Below are 23,350 nucleotides of genomic sequence, written 5' to 3' on the forward strand. Positions count from 1 at the left end.
AGTTATAGCTTTTAAACTGTTAAAGACTTGTTTAAAAGATTTCTTCCGTTTGGCATCGGATTTAAACAAATTTCACCATTTACATATTAATTTTCCACATGCGTGGCGACATATGGGATAGACACATGAATATGTCACACCATAAGTAATTTTACATATTTAATTTACAAACTGTATAGGGGTTTAAATTTAACTAACTCTCCGTTAAATAATTAGTCGTGATAAGGATAGGATGTGGTGATCTACTGTATATTTCATGGAAAACCTCATTCCAGCTCCTGTCCATCACCATCATTTAAGACTTTACAGATCTAATCCTTTTTTTTTCTTTTCGGACTAAAACTAATATTAATAAAAGTGTGTTTTTTGTTTACATTTCTAAATGCTATTCTTCAGTCAAAAATTTGAGTTCACCTTCAAGGGCTTCCATGGTTTGGATCCTGACTCCATCGGTGAACTCTTAACTCATTTTACGCCTACACGTGGTTTGCGTTTCATTGCCTCTGACCTTGATTTGGTCGGACGAACTCCAGTCTTACAGATGATCAGATACTGCATGTCAGTTAGCACTTTAAACTCCCGTTTTAGAAATTTAAGTGTATAAGGTATCATAGAATTTTGCTTAATTTGCCGTGTTAATATTTGTGTTTACTATTTCTTGTATGATTGTAAAACGCTTTGAGATGATGCACGATGTAAGTCTCTATATAAAAACAATCAACTTATTATTTTATTATACTCTCAAAAGAGTGTTGATCTTGTAAAATATGTCGAATATCCGTTCATATGTTCAGGATCCGCACTATTCTTACGACTGTTGCACTTTTTGAGGCTTAAATAACCCATATAGCCTGAACCATTATGAGTCAAATAAATATATATATATTATTATGATTGCAAGAGATACAGGTGTGCATATTGTACGTAGTCTGTAACTGTACTTGTTTAATTTTTTGTTATATTCATAAAAAACCGGAAATAAAAGCACGTTCAGATCAATCACAAATACCTGTCTAAATCATATTTAATTTAACCTTATCATCAGCTCTGCACAGTTTGGTGGTATCGACTTTCAAAGCGCGCCTTCATATTTGTCTCAAACAAATGAAATGTAAATGTGTGCGAACTCTGAGTGTGATGCAAACCATGTTCCTGTCCCGTTGAAGTGCCTTGTTCCTTTAAATGTGTCTTCGCACTTAGCCTTCGGAACACTTGTGCTGCTGCTCTGCATCACTGCTCACACTGTGTTGCTAAGCAACTAGGCAGCACACAGATCCCTGCAGAAATTCTCATTTTCTATAAACAAAATAACCTTATTTTTTTGTGCAGTTATTGTAATAGTGAAAACTCCAGTATTTTTTTATCACTTTCTGCTAAAAAGATGTATAAATTTCGGGACTATGCTGGTAGACCTTGTTCTCTGTGACATCAAAGATGGTCCCAAAGTGGCCAGAATTGCATAAAAAATGCACCGGGATACACTTACTGCATTTTAATGGGTTGCAGGAAGAATCGTCTCTTAAAGGCACCATTTCTCAACGTCTTTTTTTCGCCACTCGACGTGGGGGCAAGACAGATCTCTTTCGTCTTTGGTTCAGTGTTATCTTTATTGGCCATTTTTACTGGCATTAATAATTACTTTAAACATTTCGTCAAAGTTGTGATTTTTCCCTTACAATTATATTTAAAGTCGTTGTTTTTTGTTATACGTGATTTATTTCGATTTCATTTAAGCATCATCTGTGCAATGGTGCAATGGACGAAATAACGGAACTACAAAGGTGTACGCGGAATGTACTGCTAGTTATCGCTTAAACAAATGAGACCTATGTTTTTGCAACAAAGCTTGCCTATCTTTCGGCATTCGAAGAAGACTGCAAGATTACTAATACTGTGCTTGTACAGTTACTGATGGAATTCGGGATATTTTAAAATAAAAGGGTATACCTTTTTCACTAAAGGGTTAATATAGCCTGCTCTGACGTCTGAATCTCAATTTGTTCAGTGCATTTTTTTTGCAATGTGCAAATTTTTCCCTTAGTGACTTTGCAATGAGAGGAGCAAATCTACATCATCATCAGCAATAACAAGGGAATGCAGATCACCCCCCCACCCCTCACCCACCCACCCAAACGTTTACATCTGAAAAAAGAAAGAAATCCTTAAACACAAAACACACTGAGGAGCTTTCGCCCCTGGAAGGAGAAGATCTGGAACAATGTGTCTCCTGCAGATCTCGACTGGGAAATTGCAGCAGCTAATCTAACTTGGAAGAAGCTGCTGCATTTTTTTTTCCTTTATGTTACTTTGTTATTTTTAATTATTTTTGTACATTCGTTTATGTACAAGATGCCTGATTTTATGGTGTTGGTAGAAGGGATCTGTGGTTTGCACGGATTTCCTTAGGTGGGAAAATATCTGACGAATTCTTACCTTCATATATATATATATCCCAGCCTTATTGATTTTCGTGTATTTATTTATTTTTCCAAGTGGATTTTAATTAATTATTTTACTGAATTAGTATTCTTATTATTTCTTATTGTACTATTCGTTTAATTCTTTGGACCAAAGGCGGTTGGATTATTGAAACTGTGAAAAAGGAATAGTGGAAATGTGGGGTCTCCAGGAAGATAAATTATGTGGAATTTTCTGTGCTCTGGCGGCTCTGTCACTTGTCTGCTGTGCTCAAAGGTAAGAAAATATTAAACATTGCATTGAAGTATAAACACGTTTTTGACTTGTACACACGGGTACATAAATACACTTATCACAAGTACACTCAGAAATCCATACGCAAACACCATGATGTGCACACAATTTTTAAAATGAGTACACAACATACACTTTGTGTTTTTCTCCCTTTAAATCCATACTCTTAACACCTGAAACGCTAAAGAAAATGGCAAGAGTCTGCTGTTGATTGAATAGAAATTGACAGCTATACGGGTGTACGTGACAGAAGATCAAACACTAAATCCTATAAATCCACATTTTCAAACACAAAAAATAAGTGCACAAAATTACATTCATGGTGGGGTAAAGGGGTGGAATTATTTGTAGTGGAATGGGCTGAAGTCATGCAAATTACTAAAATATGGATTTTTCAAAGCAAATTGTTGATGTATTGGGGGATAATTCTAACCACGTAGTTTTTTAACCAGTTTTAATTGCACAGACAGGCATTGCACGTGCACAATATCACTTTAAATAATCATAAACGGAGTTTGAAAGATATGCTCTGTTTTATAGCTTATTACCGTGAAATCTCAATGCAATATCGTATTTTCAACAATAAAGTAAATGAAAACAGCGCAGATGTGTGTCAAAAGCAAAGGCTAACACCGATCATTGTGTGAGAGAAGCACAGGTGCAGTCAGGTAAAGACTTTATTTACAGTTATAAATACCTATAAGTAGATTTTTGATGGTATAAGCTTTTCTTTCAGTTATTCTTTTAGAGGATGTTCAAAATATAATTTGTCATTGTTGTATGTAAGATTTCTTTATATATGTGTGAGCAATGGAAATAAAGTAATCAGGGCCATTCTTATTACAATTATTTTTTATTAAAACGTTAAAAAACTGCTTGATAAAACGTAGGCATTGGGCAACTGGATAACCGTTATACTCTATAATGGACGTTTATTGTCGTATTTACTAAACCGCGGTTCTCACGAGTATAAACCAGCTGTAGCCATAACCTGAACAATATGTCTTCCATTTTGATATTGTGATATTTCAATTCTCTTGTTCTGTGTTAGACATATCAATATATTATACCTCAACATGAAATATATTATACATATCACGTGTTCATTTTTATTTTGCTTTGTAATAAGATCTACCAGCGTGAACCCTGACGAAAAAGGCCTTATCTTCGGACACATTTGTCAAGCATTTTATTTCGCAAGGTCTAAAATACAAGAAGTTAATCAAAAAGTCAAGATAATAAATTCATTAACTTTTTTCCCCTTTTATTTTGGTAAATACAAATGCATTTTAATTTTTCTACCAAGCTACTTATTTTTTATCTCTCTGTGTATTTGTATTAATGCAAATATACAGTACCCTGTCATCATGTCTTCAAAAAGCTCGGTTTTCTATTTTATTAATTTTATTTTTAACTGAAATCCAATTCTCTATGAAAGCCTCCCTGGAAGATTAAAAAATGGGGTTTGAGTGCATCCTTTCACAGTAATAGCATTGGTACAGTACCTGAGAATGGAGAATTATAAACAGCCAAAGGAGTTACAGTCTCTGCATCCCAAATTTTTTATGCTGTAATGCCAATTATGGACAGAAATATACTGTATATTGGAACAGTTTTGAAAACCAACAGTTTCAACGATTTCAGTTTAGTATGAAGTCTGGAAAAAAGTATTTTCTAATGTATTATATAACTGCTATGCGTTCGGCAGAAACATTCAACTTTTTCAGATTTAATATTACAAAAATGAAATGCTTAAAATAAATGTGTCATTGTTATTTTTTATCAGCCCTTCCACCGGAAATATATCTGTGGCAAAAAAGACAGTGGACAAATTGCTGAAGGGGTATGACATCCGCCTGCGACCTGATTTCGGAGGTATGATACTGTAAATTTCATTCTGAGACTCTGAACAGTGGTCTCTTTTTTCTTTTCCAGCGAACAGTGGGATTAGCGATAAATTGGCTTTATGCTCATGAAATATGGGAAGTTGTCATTAAATTTAAGTAACAAACTTTAAGACTTCATGTTCATCAGCTCATCCCACAAGCCTCCCTTTCACAAAACAGAACAATCATTTATCTGGGTCTGTCATTTCTGTAGTTAGCCAGTACATAATACAGACATTCAGATATGCTCCAGTCCAGGACAGACAGACAAATGGATCACCATCTGATTAATACTGTAGGTTAGGGGTTAAAAATCATTCTTTGATAATATTAGCCTTGGTCACGGCTTGTTTTTTTGTGAATAAAGTAATAAAAAGGTAATACCCAGATTAATATCTAGAAAGACTCACTAGATATGGCAGACTGTTTTTTTGACAGTAATCAGCCTTATCCTCAGGCCAAACACAGTCCATCATGTATTTCATGTAAGTTCGAGTGTCTGATGTGATTCTACAAAATGGAATAAACAAGCACAGATGTCCAAAAGTTACTTTGATCAATTCATATTTGATACTTTTGCGTTTTTTCCTTTAGCGGAAACTGTAGTTTCACGAGTAGGAAATGGTTGTCTTCTAATTGTTTGCTGTCCATTCATGCTGATGGTGTGTAAAAGCTGTACAGGTCAAACCTTTACAATGACTGACAATTTATGTTAGCAGTTTTTGCAGGTAGGTCCATTTCAGCTTCATAGACACCCTTGAAGCTCTTATTAGATTGCACGTTTGCAAAAAAAAAGGCACAAGCATAAAAAACTGCAAGACATCTTAAAACTGACAAGATCTAGTTAAAGTGGTTACTTTCTGTTATAAATTGCTTCTGTCATTCAGACAATAATAACATGGCATAACAGGTAAGGTCTGGTAATTTTCTGCTGAAGTATTTTAAGGTGCCACCATTTTGAAAAATATAATGCCACTTCCTTTTAAATGCACCTCTAGATGTTCTAGATTTGTTCTATTAAAACAGTTACATGGGGCTTGGAGTGTTGACACATGTCTACACACAACCCCAACCCTAAACCTAATCTTAGCTCTGACTGTAATCCTAACATTTGTCTTTTCACTAGTCATAAACATGACTTTAATCCTAACTCAAAACCTAGACCTATAGTTAGACTTTTTGGCATGAAGCACCAGGAGTTTTGTAAAGTATATCTGTTCTTTTTACATAAACCAATTGGACTCTCATATGTACATGTTCTTATGCTCAGAGGTTTTCTGGACTGGAGGGTTTTTAAACAGATGGTTTGGTAACATGCTCTTAAACTCTTAATGTTTTAAAGACCCAGTGAATTAGTATATTCATAGTTCAGAAAATTCTACCTATTTGCAAGTCAATATCTCAAAATAAAAAAAAATCAGTTTAACAAATGGAAACAGCACAGATAAAATTGGAAACATGCACTGACACACACATATATGTGTTTAAAAAGATCTGTATATTTTAAAATCATGTATTACCACCCTAATTTCTTCTAATAACAGAGTCCAATTGTGTATTTCTCACCTTCTGTCTTCTATTTTGTACACTTGCTGAATTTGCCATTTAAGGCAGAAAATCCATGCTCTGTTAAAGGAAGTAGAGAAAACTGCAAGTGAAAACAAACACACAGGCAGTTCTGACATCCTGATTGACAGGCTTGCTTTCTAAAACATTTACTTTTTGGGGCTGTTAATGAGTTTTAATGATTGCATTTAGTATTTTTCTAAACTCAGGTTTTTGGAAGCAGAGTTGCTGGAAAGAAATGATAAGAAAAAATGCAAAGACAATGACAAAAACAACAAGGGCTTTTTTTAATACAATTAAACTCTTGTAGTTTTTAGAAGTGATTGGTATTCCATTTCAACATCTCAAAAACAATATGTAACATATCCCATTCTGTACGTTCCAGCTAAAAACTAGTTCATGAGTAATGCACTCTGAGTAATGAAGAAACCTGGTTAAATTCAGCACATCTTCTATTACAGTTCACAAACAATCTCAAATCTTTTGAATCTGAGTTTTGATTCTTAAATGGTTCTTGTATTCATACCAAAGCTGTACTGCATATTACTTACCAGTAAAAACTTTTCTGGATTGGTCTGCTGTCCAATGTGAGTGAGAATGGGCTGTAATTGTTCTTGACAATTTTAAGCTTACTTTTATATTTCCCTGGTAACGTAAATACATTAGCTTCCATTATTATACACCTCTCTCCAAAAGTAAGGGATTATCAATTAACTTGAGTTTAGTGATAGCAATTTCAGTCATATTGAGTTCATATTCTTAAAATCACAATTTGCCTTTTGAGTGTTTTCTGAGGGCTGAATAGCTTCCATATTCCCCGTGGTTATGGGTGGTGTGAGTTTTTGATATCCCTACAAGCACAAAAAACATTTTCCAAGAGAAAAGGGTGAGACTTCATTCTTTGCCCTTTTTAACACATACAACCTAGCTATTTTTAAGACGTTTAATAAAGCTCTGAATAATCACTTGACTTGAAAGGGAAGTAGGCAAATATCAACATGTAATATCTTAAATATTATTATTTTCTATAATAGATGATTATGAATCTTTTCTCGTGAGGTAAATCGTGCATGGCATTAACAGGGTGAAGTTGTTCATATTTGCTTACTGGATTGTCTTCTGTCCAGTTGTTTTAAAAACTGTAACACAAGTAATAGAACCACTACCCAGGACCTTAAAGACATATCTGGATGACATATCTATTGCTAGAAGCCAGAAAAAAGTGTACTTGCTGACATCCTGAAGTGAGATAGGTGGGGCCTTAGTGAATTTTGACAAAACATATGAAAACATAGCTGAGGTATGATTGTCTGAGAGTCTTGGATGCTATCCCTTAACATATGCCTATGAGTGCATTCTCAGGTTTCCTGCCAAATCAGGTCTTGTCCAGGTACAAGCTGAGTTGTCTGGGAGTAGTATGTTTTTCCATTTGGCTTCATTAGCGCACTGCTGGCAAAAGCCATGAAGGACTGACAGAACACAGCACTTTCCTTTTTTTGGGTTCTGAGGGTGAAAAAACTGCACCATGAAATGAGCATTTTAAGAGGTAATATAACCCATTCACTTATTGCCACAAACAATATGCATGTAAGTTTATTTGTTACAGTTGTCTTATTGTGGTATTATGAGATAAAGAAGGGTAATTTCAGCATCAGAAAATGAAAAAAAAACCCATCATCCAACAGTCTACCTTTGTGAGACAGTGTAAAGTTCTGATGCTGGAGAAATTTACACTGACTACTGTATTTGTCTGATCATTTTCCTCATAATTTAAGTAAGGACAGAAAATTGTATGAAATGATTGGGAATCTTTTTTAATTTTCTCAAGGTTCCATTCCAGTGGCACAAAAAATAATGTTTTTCAACTTAAATAAACTTAAATAGGTAATAAGTCTGTTATATGTGGTATGTAAATCTGGTCCAATAGAGTATCGCTTTTAGTTCAAGTTTAATTCTACCCTATGCTTTATTGCACCAGTTCTTTTCCATATTTATTTGTTTTTGCTGTGATTTATCAACCAAAAGCATATGGAGTTATTATCAGACAAGGTCACAGCCAAGCAGAAACAGATATCACCAAGGGATGAACATACCAAATTTAATTAAACATTAAGGCCCAACAAATTTGTTAATTAGTAATGCGCCTAAGAATGTTCACCTTAGAATTAATTCCCAGGCTTTTACATTATAGGCTCTAAAAATGTTAGCATGTCTAGAATAAGATCTGCATGGTGGCACTGTGGTTAGCATTGCTGCCTTGCAGCACTGGGGCCCTGAGTTTCATTCCTGGGGTGCTGCATGGAGTTTGAATGTTCTCCCTGTGGTTTCATGGGTTTCTTCCCACAGTCTAGAGACATGCTGGTAGATTTTTTGGCTTCTGGGAAAACAGTCCCTAATGTGAATGTATGTCTGTGTGCCCCGGTGATGGACTGGCATCCTGTCCAGGTGTATCTTGCCCTGTGCCATTTGTTTGCTGGGACAAGCACCCTCTCCCTGCGACGATGGATTCGATAAAGAGTTTAGAAAAAGGATGGGTGGACATCTAGAGAAAAGGAAGAAAAAAGAAAACAGGAAAAACAGACCTCGCGTACACTTGTTAATCTGGTTTCTAATTACAAAATACTTTCAAAATATGAATGGGTACATTATTGCCTGATGTGTGACACTTACATAAAGTATGCATGAGATTAGCAATCTTGGTCTCCAGATTGCCCATTACTGGCTGGCTTACTGACATCAGTTATTAGCTACAGTAGATATAAGGTAGCCAATATGAGCTTAGTGAGGTTCAATTCTGGTGAATGGCCACGCAGTAGCAGTGTTCTGGTGCCTTGATTTGAGTTTCTGTCTTTGTATGATTACATGGGTAATTTTATTCAGGACACCACCTTGACCATTCTATGATGAAGTTTAATGTTCTGAAAGTGTGAAAAAACACACTGGTTAACTGTGTGTAATTTACCACTCAGAAATTGAAAATAAAAGTATCTGAGAGTACCTGAATCAGTTAAAAGCATATGCATATTTTTCACACAATCACAAAGATCACAAAAATTAATCAGAAAAAAGATCATAACATTTAAAGTACAACATGCTAACATGTACCAAGTTATACGTTACTTGTACAGTCTACATATTATACATTTCTAGTTTTAAAACCACACTCCTAGCGTTATAAGACACTACTAACATAATATATTACAAAAAACTTTTATAAAAGTTTTATAAAACTCTACTCCTACATGCCCTGCTTTTCATAACTTCATATATAACTGCCTCTCCTGAGTACACCACCCAAACATATGTCCAGTTCATATTTGATTTATGACTATTTTAGCAATACTTTTCTCACCATTTTTAGACATCCTAAAATATGACAAACTAAAATGGCTAAGCCCTTGCATATCTTGTTAGATAAAGCTATACATAAAATGTTAAGTAATATCGTTTGAAAGGTTTCTAGCAGTTTTATTGATGTTGTTTCAAATATTCATTAAATATTTATCTCATATATTCTACCACTATTTGACAAGAAAGCATCCAATGGCGATGTCCCTGCACATACTAGAAGTTAAATGATTTTGTGTAAAAGACGAAACAGAGAAGCTCACATGTGTTTTGTGGAAACCCCCATACAAGAAGTCACATTAGTCACTGGCTTCTCCTGAGCTGTTAAATGAAGCGTTTTTTAAATGTTAAGTTCAACTAATGGTATATTGTTCTTAAGGCAAAGATAACCATGTAGGTGTGAGGTGTTGATAGTATGTGTCATAGAAATGTACAGTAGATCATCATCTTATCAGCTCTGATGTTATGCTCGCCCCTGGATTAGAGATATTTATACTCCAAGCATCTAAGGAAATATTTCACTCTACTTATACATGTTGTTAAAATATAAATTCTAAAGAATTTGGATATTAACTTATTTTTGTCATTTTGATGAATTGATCACAATTTAATGGTGGCACAGTGGTTAGCATTGCTGCCTCACAGCTCTTGGGCCCCAAGTTATATTCTGGACCTGGGGTGCTATCTGTGTGAAGATTTTATGTTCTCCACACAGATGGAGTTTTCTGTGGGATTTCTCCAGGTGCTCCTACAGTCCAAATACATTCTAGTAAGTTAACTGTCTCCTGGAAAAAATGACTCTGGTGTGCATGAGTGGGTGTTTGTGTCCAGCAATGGCATCCCATCTAGGGTATATTCTACCTTGGCTTCTGTTCCTCGTCAGAATAGGCTTCAGCTCCTGCTACCCTGTACTGGATAAAGCAGTAAGAAGATGAATGGATGGACTGATAGGAATATATTGAAGTGACTTTTACTGTTGCATAAGCACTAAATCCTCGTTAGTAAGAGAGCAAAATTGGCCACAAGTGATTTAACCTGTTAAACAATGAGCACCATGAAAATTAAGGAAGAAAAGCATCCAGGAACCTCTTTTTGCTGCTTATCAAGAGAACATACAGTGCCTTGCGAAAGTATTCGGCCCCCTTGAACTTTTCAACCTTTTGCCACATTTCAGGCTTCAAACATAAAGATATAAATTTTTTATTTTATGTGAAGAATCACCAACAAGTGGGACACAATTGTGAAGTGGAACGAAATCTATTGGATTTTTGAAACTTTTTTAACTAATAAAAAAATGAAAAGTGGGGCGTGCAAAATTATTCGGCCCCTTTACTTTCAGTGCAGCAAACTCACTCCAGAAGTTCAGCGAGGATCTCTGAATGATCCAATGTTGTCCTAAATGACTGATGGTGATAAATAGAATCCACCTGTGTGTAATCAAGTCTCTGTATAAATGCACCTGCTCTGTGATAGTCTCAAGGTTCTGTTGAAAGCGCAGAGAGCATCATGAAGACCAAGGAACACACCAGGCAGGTCCGTAATACTGTTGTGGAGAAGTTTAAAGCCGGATTTGGATACAAAAAGATTTCCCAAGCTTCAAACATCCCAAGGAGCACTGTGCAAGCGATCATCTTGAAATGGAAGTAGTATCAGACCACTGCAAATCTACCAAGACCTGGCCGTCCCTCTAAACTTTCAGCTCAGACAAGGAGAAGACTGATCAGAGATGCAGCCAAGAGGCCCATGATCACTCTGGATGAACTGCAGAGAACTACAGCTGAGGTGGGAGAGTCTGTCCATAGGACAACAATCAGTCTTACACTGCACAAATCTGGCCTTTATGGAAGAGTGGCAAGAAGAAAGCCATTTCTCAAAGATATCCATAAAAAGTCTCGTCTAAAGTTTGCCACAAGCCACCTGGGAGACACCCCAAACATGTGGAAGAAGGTGCTCTGGTCAGATGAAACCAAAATCGAACTTTTTGGCCACAATGCAAAACGATATGTTTGGCGTAAAAGCAACACAGCTCATCACCCTCAACACACCATCCCCACTGTCAAACATGGTGGTGGCAGCATCATGGTTTGGGCCTGCTTTTCTTCAGCAGGGACAGGGAAGATGGTTAAAATTGAGGGGAAGATGGATGCAGCCAAATACAGGACCATTCTGGATGAAAACCTGTTGGAGTCTGCAAAAGACCTGAAACTGGGACGGAGATTTATCTTCCAACAAGACAATGATCCCAAACATACAGCAAAATCTACAAAGGAATGGTTCACAAATAAACGTATCCAGGTGTTTGAATGGCCAAGTCAAAGTCCAGGCCTGAATCCAATCGAGAATCTGTGGAAAGAGCTGAAAACTGCTGTTCACAAACGCTCTCCATCCAACCTCACTGAGCTCGAGCTGTTTTGCAAGGAAGAATGGGCAAGAATTTCAGTCTCTCGATGTGCAAAACTGATAGAGACATACCCCAAGCGACTTGCAGCTGTAATCGCAGCAAAAGGTGGCTCTACAAAGTATTAACGCAAGGGGGCCAAATAATTTTGCACGCCCCACTTTTCATTTTTTCATTAGTTAAAAAAGTTTCAAAAATCCAATAGATTTCGTTCCACTTCACAATTGTGTCCCACTTGTTGGTGATTCTTCACATAAAATAAAAAAATTATATCTTTATGTTTGAAGCCTGAAATGTGGCAAAAGGTTGAAAAGTTCAAGGGGGCCGAATACTTTCGCAAGGCACTGTAGGTGTGTTGGATACTGGATTAAGTCAGAGCACTGTCAGAACACTGAGGTTTTCACAGCCAGCAGTTTGCAACCTGGAAAGACACTACAGCCAGACCTTGCTTGTCAAAGACAGTCTATTATCTATCATGAGTAACCAAGTTTGACACGTTATCATGCTACATCTTCATGAGGATTTTTAGTACTTTTTTAACTGCATCATAAATGTCTGGTAGCACAAACCCATGCATTAGCAGTTCATTTTTGAGGAGGCAAACTGAACAGTCCTAATTTTCAGAAAAATGAACACAAAGCAGCCCAGTACACACCAGTATTCATCAATGGCAAAGATATAGGTAGTGTGAGGAGCACCCCAGGTGGAGTCACTTATAGGAAAAAGCCCTGTGTAATAATGAATTAAGGTGTATTGTAGACCAACCTCATGGATGTCAGGGAGCATGGTGCAGATGTGAAGAATGATATGCTAATTGCTGTGTACAACAGACCAATCGATGTGGAGCCCCAAGTGTGATGGACTGGGTAGGAGCGTCTAGTCGCTAGAGAACTCCAGTTGTGATTGATGGCAACCTGACCGCACAGTGCTCTATTAATCAAGTCCATGAGACCTTACTTGCAGCCCTTCCCGCAGGCTCATCCTAACAAGACAGCATTCCAAGAGGAAATGCATGTCCTCGTGATGCTTTTGGAACAATGGCTTTCAGTTATGTCATTCATGCCCTGCACACCAGACTTGAGCCCCATTGAACATTTGTGAAATTAACTGGGATGTTGTGTAGTGCCTAGAGCTAAGAGACCACTGAATGGGCACATATTGTCCAGCATAACACAAGATGAATGGGACAATTCCACAAGACAGCATCTCTAACCTGATGCAAAGCATACAGTATGTCATGTATTTCTTGAAATGCTTCTAACAGTGGCCTCACACCACTAGCCTGTGACACTCACACTAGATCCCGTGTTGATCACCCCTCTTCATGGGAAATCTTGTTTTGCATGATGAATTGTATATACTGTTTGTCTTGTCTGTTAAACACACTATCGTTCTGCCTGCTACAAAAATATATTTTCCTCATGATCAATTAGTGAATTTCTTGCAATTGCATGCAATGTGATTTTTTTCATGTTCAGAATATATACAATTTGTCAGTCAATCTATAAATTAACAAGTAAGTTTAAGGGCTTATTAAGTGTTTGGTCAGTCAGTAATTAAGCTTTGTCAATTAATATATAATAGACAGCAATTTCCAATATTACTTTAATAACACTGGCTGATACATGCCACTAAATTTTTAGCCAGCAAATACATAAATCTTACTGGTTCAGAGACTTACAGACTTTGAAAATCAAGTCTTTATACAAACATACTGTATTTATATACATACATGTACGTGTACACATACTGTACATACACCAGCCCCGAAGATCCCATGAATGTTATTATGTCTGGGGCAGTGATACGAAGAGTTCAAAAGTGGTATATCTCAGGGGAACCACAAAATCCAGTGTGGTTAGTGTCAACTAGAGATGACATTACTGACACCTGGGGCAATAAAAATAAATAAATTAAAACCATGTCTCATATTTAAACGAGACCAGAAGTGTTTGGTTGACATAGTATTATACATACACAATACTATATGCTGTAATTCCATTATCTTCCAATTTCCATCACTGATATTCAATGGTTTATGGCATTTGACAGTTATAGAAATGTTTTAGAATATAGGTTTCATCAGTCATCATATATAATGATGTCTGTTGATTAGTACAGTGTAAAACAGCTTATTAGGATGCAAGCCATGGTATTTGCCTTCTCAACCAAACATGTGATGCTACTAATCTAACCAGAGAGTATAATTGTTCCATGTTACGCATATAGAGTATGTGTACATATTTATTTATATTGAAGAGTCTGTACTATAGTTTATTAACATTATAAAATAATTATTAACATTATCAAATAATTTCAATTAGATTGCCAAATGTGATTCCAGGCTGGTGCAGCTGTAGTAATCTGTTTTCTATAAGAATCAAACGTGCTTCCTCTGTTTTCATTTTTTTCTAAGATCAAAGACTTGTTGTCTGGATGTTTTTCAAAAGAAATAGTCTTAAAATAAATAAATCAATAATTCAATCATCAAAGCGAAGTCTGAATTAAGTCACAACATGGGGAGGTCATTTTGCTTCAGGTCTGAAAGCATTATTCTGGTTTCAAAAAATGAACAACATGGCACACAGAGAAAATAAATTGCTTTTTCTAAATAGAAACATGAATAGAAGAACAAAGCTCAGAATATTAGGCGTCACAGGGGTTTGAATGGCATTAAGGAACAATGAAACACATCCATACTTCTCTATTAAAGTTTCATAGTATTTTGTAATGTTTTTGGTGTTTCATCAGTCATTGTTTAGGATAAAATGCTTTATTTCCTGTCTAGTGTTATTAAGGAGTTATTGCTTCAGCTGCAGCTAATGTTTTTAAGCACTTTTCATATGGCAGCTGCCTTATTATTGTTGCAAAATAATAACAACACATTTTTGGTTATTAACAGAAAATTAATAGATATTAGTAGGAGTGAAAATGCGGTGTGCATTTAAGGTAAAGCAAAATTCTTTAAAATTATCCCATATGTCTAGGATTTCAGCCCAGCTTAAGGTCTCAATTACTGATGTATCCAAGTCACTGATGGGCGCCAAATAGTTACCACTATTAAATAAAGCCGAAACTTTCTGAAGTTTATACCATTCTCCTAAACTTTATTTCTTGTGAGATTAATCAGATTTAAAAAAGGATTTAGTTAAAGCTCTGGTGAAGGACATCAGCATCCAAGATATTCTAATATACAGTGGAGTAGAATTCCTCTGCCAGCTGCAGGATTTGAACCTGTAACCTTCCAACCACAGGCACAGATCCTTAGCCAAAGAGCCACCACTCCACACCAGGTGGTAGGGCTAGAAGGCTGCTAATCTGAGTTCCCCCCCATATTCAGTTGGCAAGCCGACCTTGGCAGCCTATTTGCAGTAAAGGTACACTGCTGTACACCTAAAAGAGATAGAGGTTAGTTATAGGGGTTTGAGGCATAGGCACAGTAGTATAGTAGTTAGTGTTTCCCCCTTAAATTCTGGGGCCTTGGGTTCAAGTCTTGAGGTGCTGTCTGTGTGGAGTTTGTGTTTTCTTCCCATGCTCCTGTGGGTTTCCTTTGGGTGCACTGGTTTTCTCCCACAATCCATGCTGCTAGGTTAATTGGTTCTGGCAAAATAGGCACTGGGCTGAGTGGGTGCATGCTTCTGTCTGTGCGTGCCCTGAATGTTAATGTGCGTGCCCTGTGGTGGACTGGTGTCCCATCCAGGGTGTATCCTGCCTTGTGCCCATTGCTGGCCGGGATAGGCTCTGGCTCCTCCACAATCCTGTGTTGGATGAAACAGAAAATGGATTGATGGATGGATTATGTGGTGTTGCATCCATGACAAATGAAATGGTAGAACCACCAGCATGAGGTAGGCATCAGCACAAGAGAACAAACTTTGATTGTTGTCGGTTTGTTTTTGTCAGCAACCAAAGAAGGAATATTTGAAGGTGGTGAGAAGGATTATTAAACAAAAATATGGGTAAACTGAAGCAAAATTGTCCCAAAGCTTCAGGGCCAATGGCAGCAGTCTTTGAGGTTCAGTGCTGTAAATGGTCAGTAACTTGATAAATGGTGGTAAAACTGACAATAAATGTGGAAATTATGTTTTTGTATAGGAAATCTCAGGGTGGTCCACCTTATTCATTTTAGCAAGTACTGAGAAAATGAAAAAACATTTAACAGCTGCATATACATTTTGTAATAATATTTTTTTATCTTAAACTATAAGATTTGGACTAACTGTATTAAAAACAAAGAGCATAGACCTGAATATAAAAGTAATTTCTTTACAAAACCTCTTCTTAGTTTTCATTGTAATTAAATGGTACCTCTGCACTTTTAAATAAGCAGCCTTTGTTGATTGCTCTCATGGTATACAAAGCATTTGAAGGGGTTAGTACAGAATTTTATTATTCATTATGATGGGTTGGGCTGCATATCCTGCTTTATTTATAATTTTATTGTTTTAATATCCTTATTTGTATACCTTGCATACAGTGTTGCAGTTCCAGTGAATTGTGGGTATGAATAGTAACTTTCACTTTGTAAGCGAACCAGTTGACAGAAGTGTTTTGTGGCTTCTTATTCTGCATTTTTGCACCTATAAAATCAAAACAAAGATGGTTGTGACATTGTGATTGGACAAAGAGCAAAGTCATATTCGTTCCTAGAATTTATTACCTGGCATAGGAGAGGTAAAACGATTACTATTCCTTTTTTTAAAAAACTGCAAATATAATATATTATAATATAATAACGAAAATATAATTTATGTTTACAATTAATCCTTGTTTTGTATGGCTTACTCTTCTTTGTTTAATTGTTTAATAATACAGAAGTAAGCACCACATGCCTTTCCTTTGGCATACACCAAACTTTTTGCTTGTGGCTAAGCATAAAAAAGTCTTTGTTTTGTGGCAATGGTATTATTTTACCATTTTCTCTAGTTTATCAGTATAATTATTTCCTTATCCTTTTGACAAATGTAGCCTGCAGATATGAGGTATTAGCAGATGGCTATGGTTTCTGGACATCCATTTTGTTGATATTGTCACGATCGTTGCTCCTCCTCTTAAGGGAGCTCCAGCCCTTCCTCGTTCTGTCCCATTCCCCACACCTGTTCCTTATTCCAGCCCCTCTTTAGTTCCACCTTTAAAGCCAGACGCAGGCAATTGCTCGGGGCTTCTCATTGATTTCCGTGTCGTGAGAGCCCGGGGTCCTGCCGCGTCTGGCTCCGTTATGGTTTTAGTTTCCTGGTCCTGATTCCCTGCCCCGCCGGTCCCGACCCGGTTCTGTTTTTTACTACGGATGGATCCCCTGGTCTTGGACTAAACCTTCCGTCTTGGATTCCCCCTCTGGATTTACCCTTGGATTGTTCGTCCTGGATTCACTCCCCCTGGACACTAGCACTGCATGGACACGCCCCCCTGTCTCCTGACCGACTCCTGCATGATATTTTTCCCTATTCTTTCTTCACCTTTTGGATCGTGTCGCCCGCATAGGGCCCGGAAAGAACTGTTCCTGACAGATATGCATCCAAATTATGTCTTCACATATCACAAATTAAATACTGCGTATTGTCTGTTTTGAAACAATTTTTGTTAGGAAATAGTAGTGAGGACCCTTTATAGAAAACCTGAATGATATCCAAAGGCGTAGTCGGGAGGGCAATCCTAGGTCCGAAAGCCTTAGGTAAACAAGCCAGGCAAAAGTACAAAACCAGAAGCAGAGCCAAAGCGGTGAGGAAGCAAAGAGTCAAAACCAGAGCGATTAGTAAAGTGCCAAAACCAAAACCAGGAGACGTAGTCGGGGAACAAACCAGGGCCAATAAACAAGTAGTAAGTCACAAAGAAAGTGATAGTAGCTCAAGCCAGGAAAACCTTAATACTGAGCACAAAAGAATGTGTGGAGCAGCATTAAACAGGGTGGGAAAAATTGGCTAATTGGCAACCGTGCTGGAATGCGAAGTGGAATGACAGTTTTGCGCTCTATCTTGCACATTTCTACTGTAAACTAAAAAAAGTGACTTTCACAGTTTTAAAACATGTCCACAAATGATTGGACAGATACATAAAATAATGTTTTTTGGCCTTTTTTCAAACAAGGTTCTTATATATGTTTGAATACCCTTGCAATGCTTTATCTCAGTTCTCTCCTATTAGCTAAATTTCATAGTGGTTATACAGTACCTAAGTCTAAAAAATTGAACAAAACTGGATATTATCAAGGTGAATGCATGTCCATCAACGTTCTAACCACTTTATGCAGTTAAGGATCACAGGAGAGCTGGATTTCAGCAAGCAACAGGCGCAAGGCCAGATACACCCTAGACAGGATGCTAGTCCATTGCAGGGTGCAGACATACACAAACATGCACACACTTACACCAAGTCCAAGTTTCCCAGTTCACCAACAGCATGTCTTTGAACTTTGGGAGAAAACCAGAACACCAGGAAGAAAACTCACTCAAACATGAGGAGAACATACAGACTCCACACAGTTCGCACCTCAGGTGCCTCAGTTCCATAATTGAAGCCAGGGTCCCAGTGCTGCGAGGTAGCAATGCCAATCAGTGGTGAATGAATATATGAAAATAAATCAATATACTGCAGACTGCATTCATAAATTCATCAATGTCTAGAGGGAAGCCGTCATGTGCTACATGAATAAAATGCCAGAGTTTTTCCAGAAGGTCACTAAGCATGTCAATTAATACAGTAGGCGATAAGACTGTCATTTCAGTCAACAACTGATAAATAATTAACACAGTGGTCAGTGACAGAAACCACTGAATTTTGAGTTTGAATGAAATCATGAACTGATAGTTGCTAATCACATTTGCTTCCTAGAGTAAGGTACAGTAGTTGTGTGTGATGAAAGTGGCCTCTGTGGTCAAATGGAAACCTCATAAAAAGGATTGCCCAGTGAACTGTACCAGTGTTTTTTGTTATACCGTTTGCATGTCCAAGAATTTTAAATGCTTCTAGTAGATTTTTAAAAGCTTTGGTAGGATAATTTCAAGCATAATTATTTAATTTTAATTTTATTTAAACATGATTTTTTTCTCTTACGCCAATGTGTACAAGTATGTTATTTGTTTTTACAACATTCCTTAATTATACGATGAGCAACTTGGAGGAATAGAAGATTGCAGCAATGTTTATTATCTGAAATAGGTGTGTTTAAGTTGAGGGAAAATGTTCTCAATACAGAAACAAATGAAGGCTTTAATTTTCATTTATTTGATAATGTCTGTGTTTGAAATTAAAGGGTGGCAAGGTGGTAGAGTGGTTAGTATTGCTGCAGCACTGGGACCCTGGGCCCAATTCCGTGGGGAGCTACAGGCATGGAGTTTTTGTGTTTGAGTGGGTTTTGACTAGGTGCTCCAGTTTCCTCCCACTATCCAAAGACATGCTGTACAGACAGGTTAATTGGCTTCTGGGAAAACTGGCCCTAGTGTCTGTATCTGTGTGTGTGCCCTGTGATGGACCGGTGCCCCATCCAGGGGTGTGTCCTGCCCTATGCCCTCTGCTTCCTGGGATAAGGCTCTGGCTCTCCCATGATTCTGTATGGATGGATGTTTAAAATTGATTTTGGGGTTTTAAAGTTTTAAAATATGTCCACAAACTTGAAAAATATGATAACTACTGAAAATTAGCCTAAGAAAAATGTTCTTTCTCATTAATAAAATAAAAATGATACCACACACAGATGTAAGATTTACTGTTCAGATGGATGCAATTATGACCCTTTGAGACCCTTTGGAAGAGCAATTCCCCAAGTACTTTTTTGTGTATTACTAGATACATTATACTTTATTGGAGTTATAATAATAATAAACTTTATTTTATATAGTGCCTATACAGGATGACAACAACAATAAATAAGAAGAATACACAAGATAAAACACAATTACAATACAGTATATAGAGGAGACCGTGGATGATGGTACTAAGAAAAGCAGAGGGGTGAAGAATGGAACCAGTTAAGTAAAGGCTTTTCTGAAGAAGAGGGTTTTCAGTCTGGATTTGAAGGAGTATAGAGAAGGTGACTCTCTGATATCCTTGGGGAGAGAATTCCAGAGCTTGGGGGCATAACAGGAGAAGGCCCTGTCACCCATACAATGTAGACGGGCTTGGGGGACAGTAAGGAGAGCAGAAATAGAATAGCGAAGGTTGCGAGGTGGGGAGTTAGGTGATAATAGTTCAGACAGGTACTGAGTTCCTTACACACAAAATGCAAGAGTGAAAATATTTCAGAAGATATAAGGTGCTTTATGTAAAATATATTACTCAGAGACTGGTGTCATTAAATGGGAAATAGAAATGCCTTCAGTAAAAAAAAATCTATATTGTGCCATATATAACTAAGCATATGCCTGCATGTGAGAATGAAAACAAGTCTAAATTAAAATCTTTAATGAGAGATATCCTCTTGCCTCTGATTTATTTTGTCATTTGCATTGCTGAGCTTATATATTACACAAATGGCTCATGCATCTCAGATAAATCGCTATGCTCACTATAGCTAGAGAATAACAGAACTCATTAAGACAGTGATTTATTTAGTGCCCAAAGTAAAAGACGGGAAAAAATGTTACCACAGAGGTGAGAGTGAGAACCTGAGGCTATAATTTCCACTTTTTTTCCAAACGAGCATGTGGTCCTTTCTTTCTTTCTTTATATTTTCATTTTCCAGAAAAAGTCAAGACCATAACGATAGGATACATTAAGGAGATACAGTACCTGGACCATGTGAAAATTTCCAGCAATTTACAATATACAAATCACTTTAAATAAATTGAATCAAAGACATGAGAGAGAATTTTTAAAACAGGTTAAATAGAAATATAATATACATTGTCATACATCCATCCAAAGTCATGAAGGTACTTATTGTTAGTAAGGGTCAGAGCAGTGCAGAGTCTGTCCCAGAAATGCAGGACACAAAGTGAGATTACAGCCTGAATGGATTACCATTTTATAAATGGTCATTTAAAAACATACTGGTTGATATTTATTCCTCTGTAATACATTTTATTTTACTGTTAAATGGGAAGATTTTGCTATTTTAAAATCACTGTTAATGGACTGGTGTTTTAATTAAATATAGAAAAAGGTAAAAATGGTAGGAGGTCATTTGGCCCTCTATCTAATTTGTTCGCTAGTAGCAAATTGATCCAATGGTCTCTACCAACCATTTCTTAAAAGAGGCCATGGGTTTTGACAACCTGGCTAAGATTAGGTTCTTGATTGCTCTTCTCTGGACTGATTCCTGAGCAGAAATATTTTGTTTTGCACTGGCAACATGGTGACCAGACTATGCTGTCTGTTCAGGAGAGATCTATTTCCTTGACTTTATTAATGTCCCTAAAACTTTTAAATACTTGATTCAGGTCCTGTTTTGAACTTCTCTTTTCAAGTCTTAAAAGAATCATTTAAAATAAAACATCACTTAAATCCTGAACCTGTTGATCACTAATCTCCGAATTGATATTAGAGCACCAGTATTGTTTTTGTAACACCGTAACCAAAAGTATGCACAATATTCAAAATGAGTTCACACTACTACATTATACAATGTTAACACAATATCACTTGATTATATATATATAATTAAAAATAATTATATGTTAAGATTGCATCGTGAACTAGTAAGACCTACTATATTTTAGATTATTGTGCAAAGGTTTGGTCACCACATTGTGGAAAAGATGTACTGTAGCTTCTCTGGAGTCTAGAGAAGAGCAATAGCATACAGTGAATCTGGGGCTTAAGGAAATGCCTCACACTGACAAGCTGAAAGAATTTAACTTTTTAGTCATGAACAGAGAAGGTTATGAGGGGACAAGTATTGAAATTCTCAATCAACTTAGCAGATTTCTTCAGAAAAAAACAATGTTAAACATTACATATATATGAAATAGAGAGCACAATGTTGAAGTGAATTTAAAACCAAGAACAGAAGGCACTTCTTCACCCAAAGGGTTGTGGGAGTATGGAACAAGCTTTACTTAAGTGCCTGCGGCATTCAAAATTTATTTGTAATACTTTGGGAAAGCTTTGTGTGCTTGAAACCTTTGTCTTATTTGAGTTTGTCTATTTTGTAGCAAGAGTATTATATTATCATTTTCTCAAAGTTATATCTGTATAAATGCTTCCTTATTCTTTTGGCAAATTTGGGTAGATACGAAGTATTAGCAACTGCTGATCCATTTTCTTGTTGAAGACAGTTCCCTACCGTAGTTTCTTTCAAGCAACGTCCTTCTCTCGTTTATAAACTTTCTTATATTCTTATGTCTAGTACAAAATGCACTTCCTAAATCGATGCTGACTGTCCCTTAGAATCTTACTGCCATGGAAATGACCCTCTGTTTTAGTTCTAATTATCCTGCCTATAATCTTACATGTAATATAAATACGACTGATTGGTCAATAATAACTTGTTTCAGTTCTGTCACCATTTTTATGGATGAGAGAAGCATTAGCAATTTTACAGTGAGTGGGTATTATCCCTGTAGTGAGTGACTGTTGCAAGAGTTTTGTTAACAGTCTATAAATAACATCTCTTGTTTCTTTAAGTACAGTTGGTAGAATACCACCAATGCTGTGGGGATTTGCTAATCTTAAGTGCTTCTAGTACCTATAGCACTTCTGCCTGTTCCATTCTAATACTATTTAGTAGAAATACTATCGATGTCAGACAGATCACATTCATGTCAAGCTGTGGAATACAGTTCTTTCTTTTCTTATAAGAAACATTTTCACATTTTTGCAGCATTCCAGTTATGTAAGTGAAAATATTTGAAACATAGTACATAAAAGCAGAAACAGCACAAGACAATCACAGTGTAACACCCTGCATTAAAACAACACAGGTGTTTTAAACATGACTTACAGCTGCTTCATACTTAACTAGGCTTTTATCATGTGTTTATCTTGGTAATCCACTGCTCAGTTAACTTTCAGAGCAGGATAATGATGTTAGGGCACATCTGAGGCATTGAGTGTTTTCTACTTTATTGTTACAGTTAATGTTGGGGGGGTGCAGTAGCAGTCATTGATTTGGTAGAGAAAACAGAGTGATGTGAGAAGGAACTGTAAAGCAGCAGTGTGCGATGGAGTCTCCGCCAAGGGGATACAGTGTAATGATCTTGTGTATTCAGAAAACAAAAGCAAGACACAGAGGCTAAGAGCTGAAACAGTGAGTGCCTCTGATACCTCTGGAGACAGCAGTTTAAATCTAGCTGTCATCTCAAGTGAAATGGGTTTTATGGTTTTGGCTTCCACTGTTAACAAAGCTTGAAATAGTGGCAACATATCTCTAGCAGTGCAAACGTGGCTGTCCTCCCCATAGGCCTGGACCCCACCAGGCCATGAAAGTGAAAGACCGCTGTCAAAGCACTTGCCTCCTCAAGTTCTGTTTTAGTGCTCTCTGATGTTACAAAGCCAAGTAAAGCTA

At 36.8% G+C, this 23,350-nt stretch overlaps 1 protein-coding gene across 2 annotated transcripts in view; it reads left to right on the forward strand.

Annotated features, from left to right (window-relative positions):
• Positions 1 to 1,264: 1,264 nt before the first annotated feature.
• gabrb4 (gamma-aminobutyric acid type A receptor subunit beta4) overlaps positions 1,265 to 23,350 on the forward strand; it is a 109,608-nt gene continuing 87,522 nt past the window's right edge. For both annotated transcript variants that reach the window (XM_015351096.2, XM_006632615.3), the window contains exons 1-2: positions 1,265 to 2,694; positions 4,499 to 4,587. In XM_015351096.2, coding sequence (XP_015206582.2) covers positions 2,615 to 2,694; positions 4,499 to 4,587 — 169 coding nt within the window. In that variant the 5' untranslated portion in view covers positions 1,265 to 2,614. The remainder of the gene's footprint in view (positions 2,695 to 4,498; positions 4,588 to 23,350) is intronic.

Source organism: Lepisosteus oculatus, chromosome 8, assembly GCF_040954835.1.
Source record: "Lepisosteus oculatus isolate fLepOcu1 chromosome 8, fLepOcu1.hap2, whole genome shotgun sequence".
In the NCBI taxonomy this organism is placed as follows: domain Eukaryota; kingdom Metazoa; phylum Chordata; class Actinopteri; order Semionotiformes; family Lepisosteidae; genus Lepisosteus; species Lepisosteus oculatus.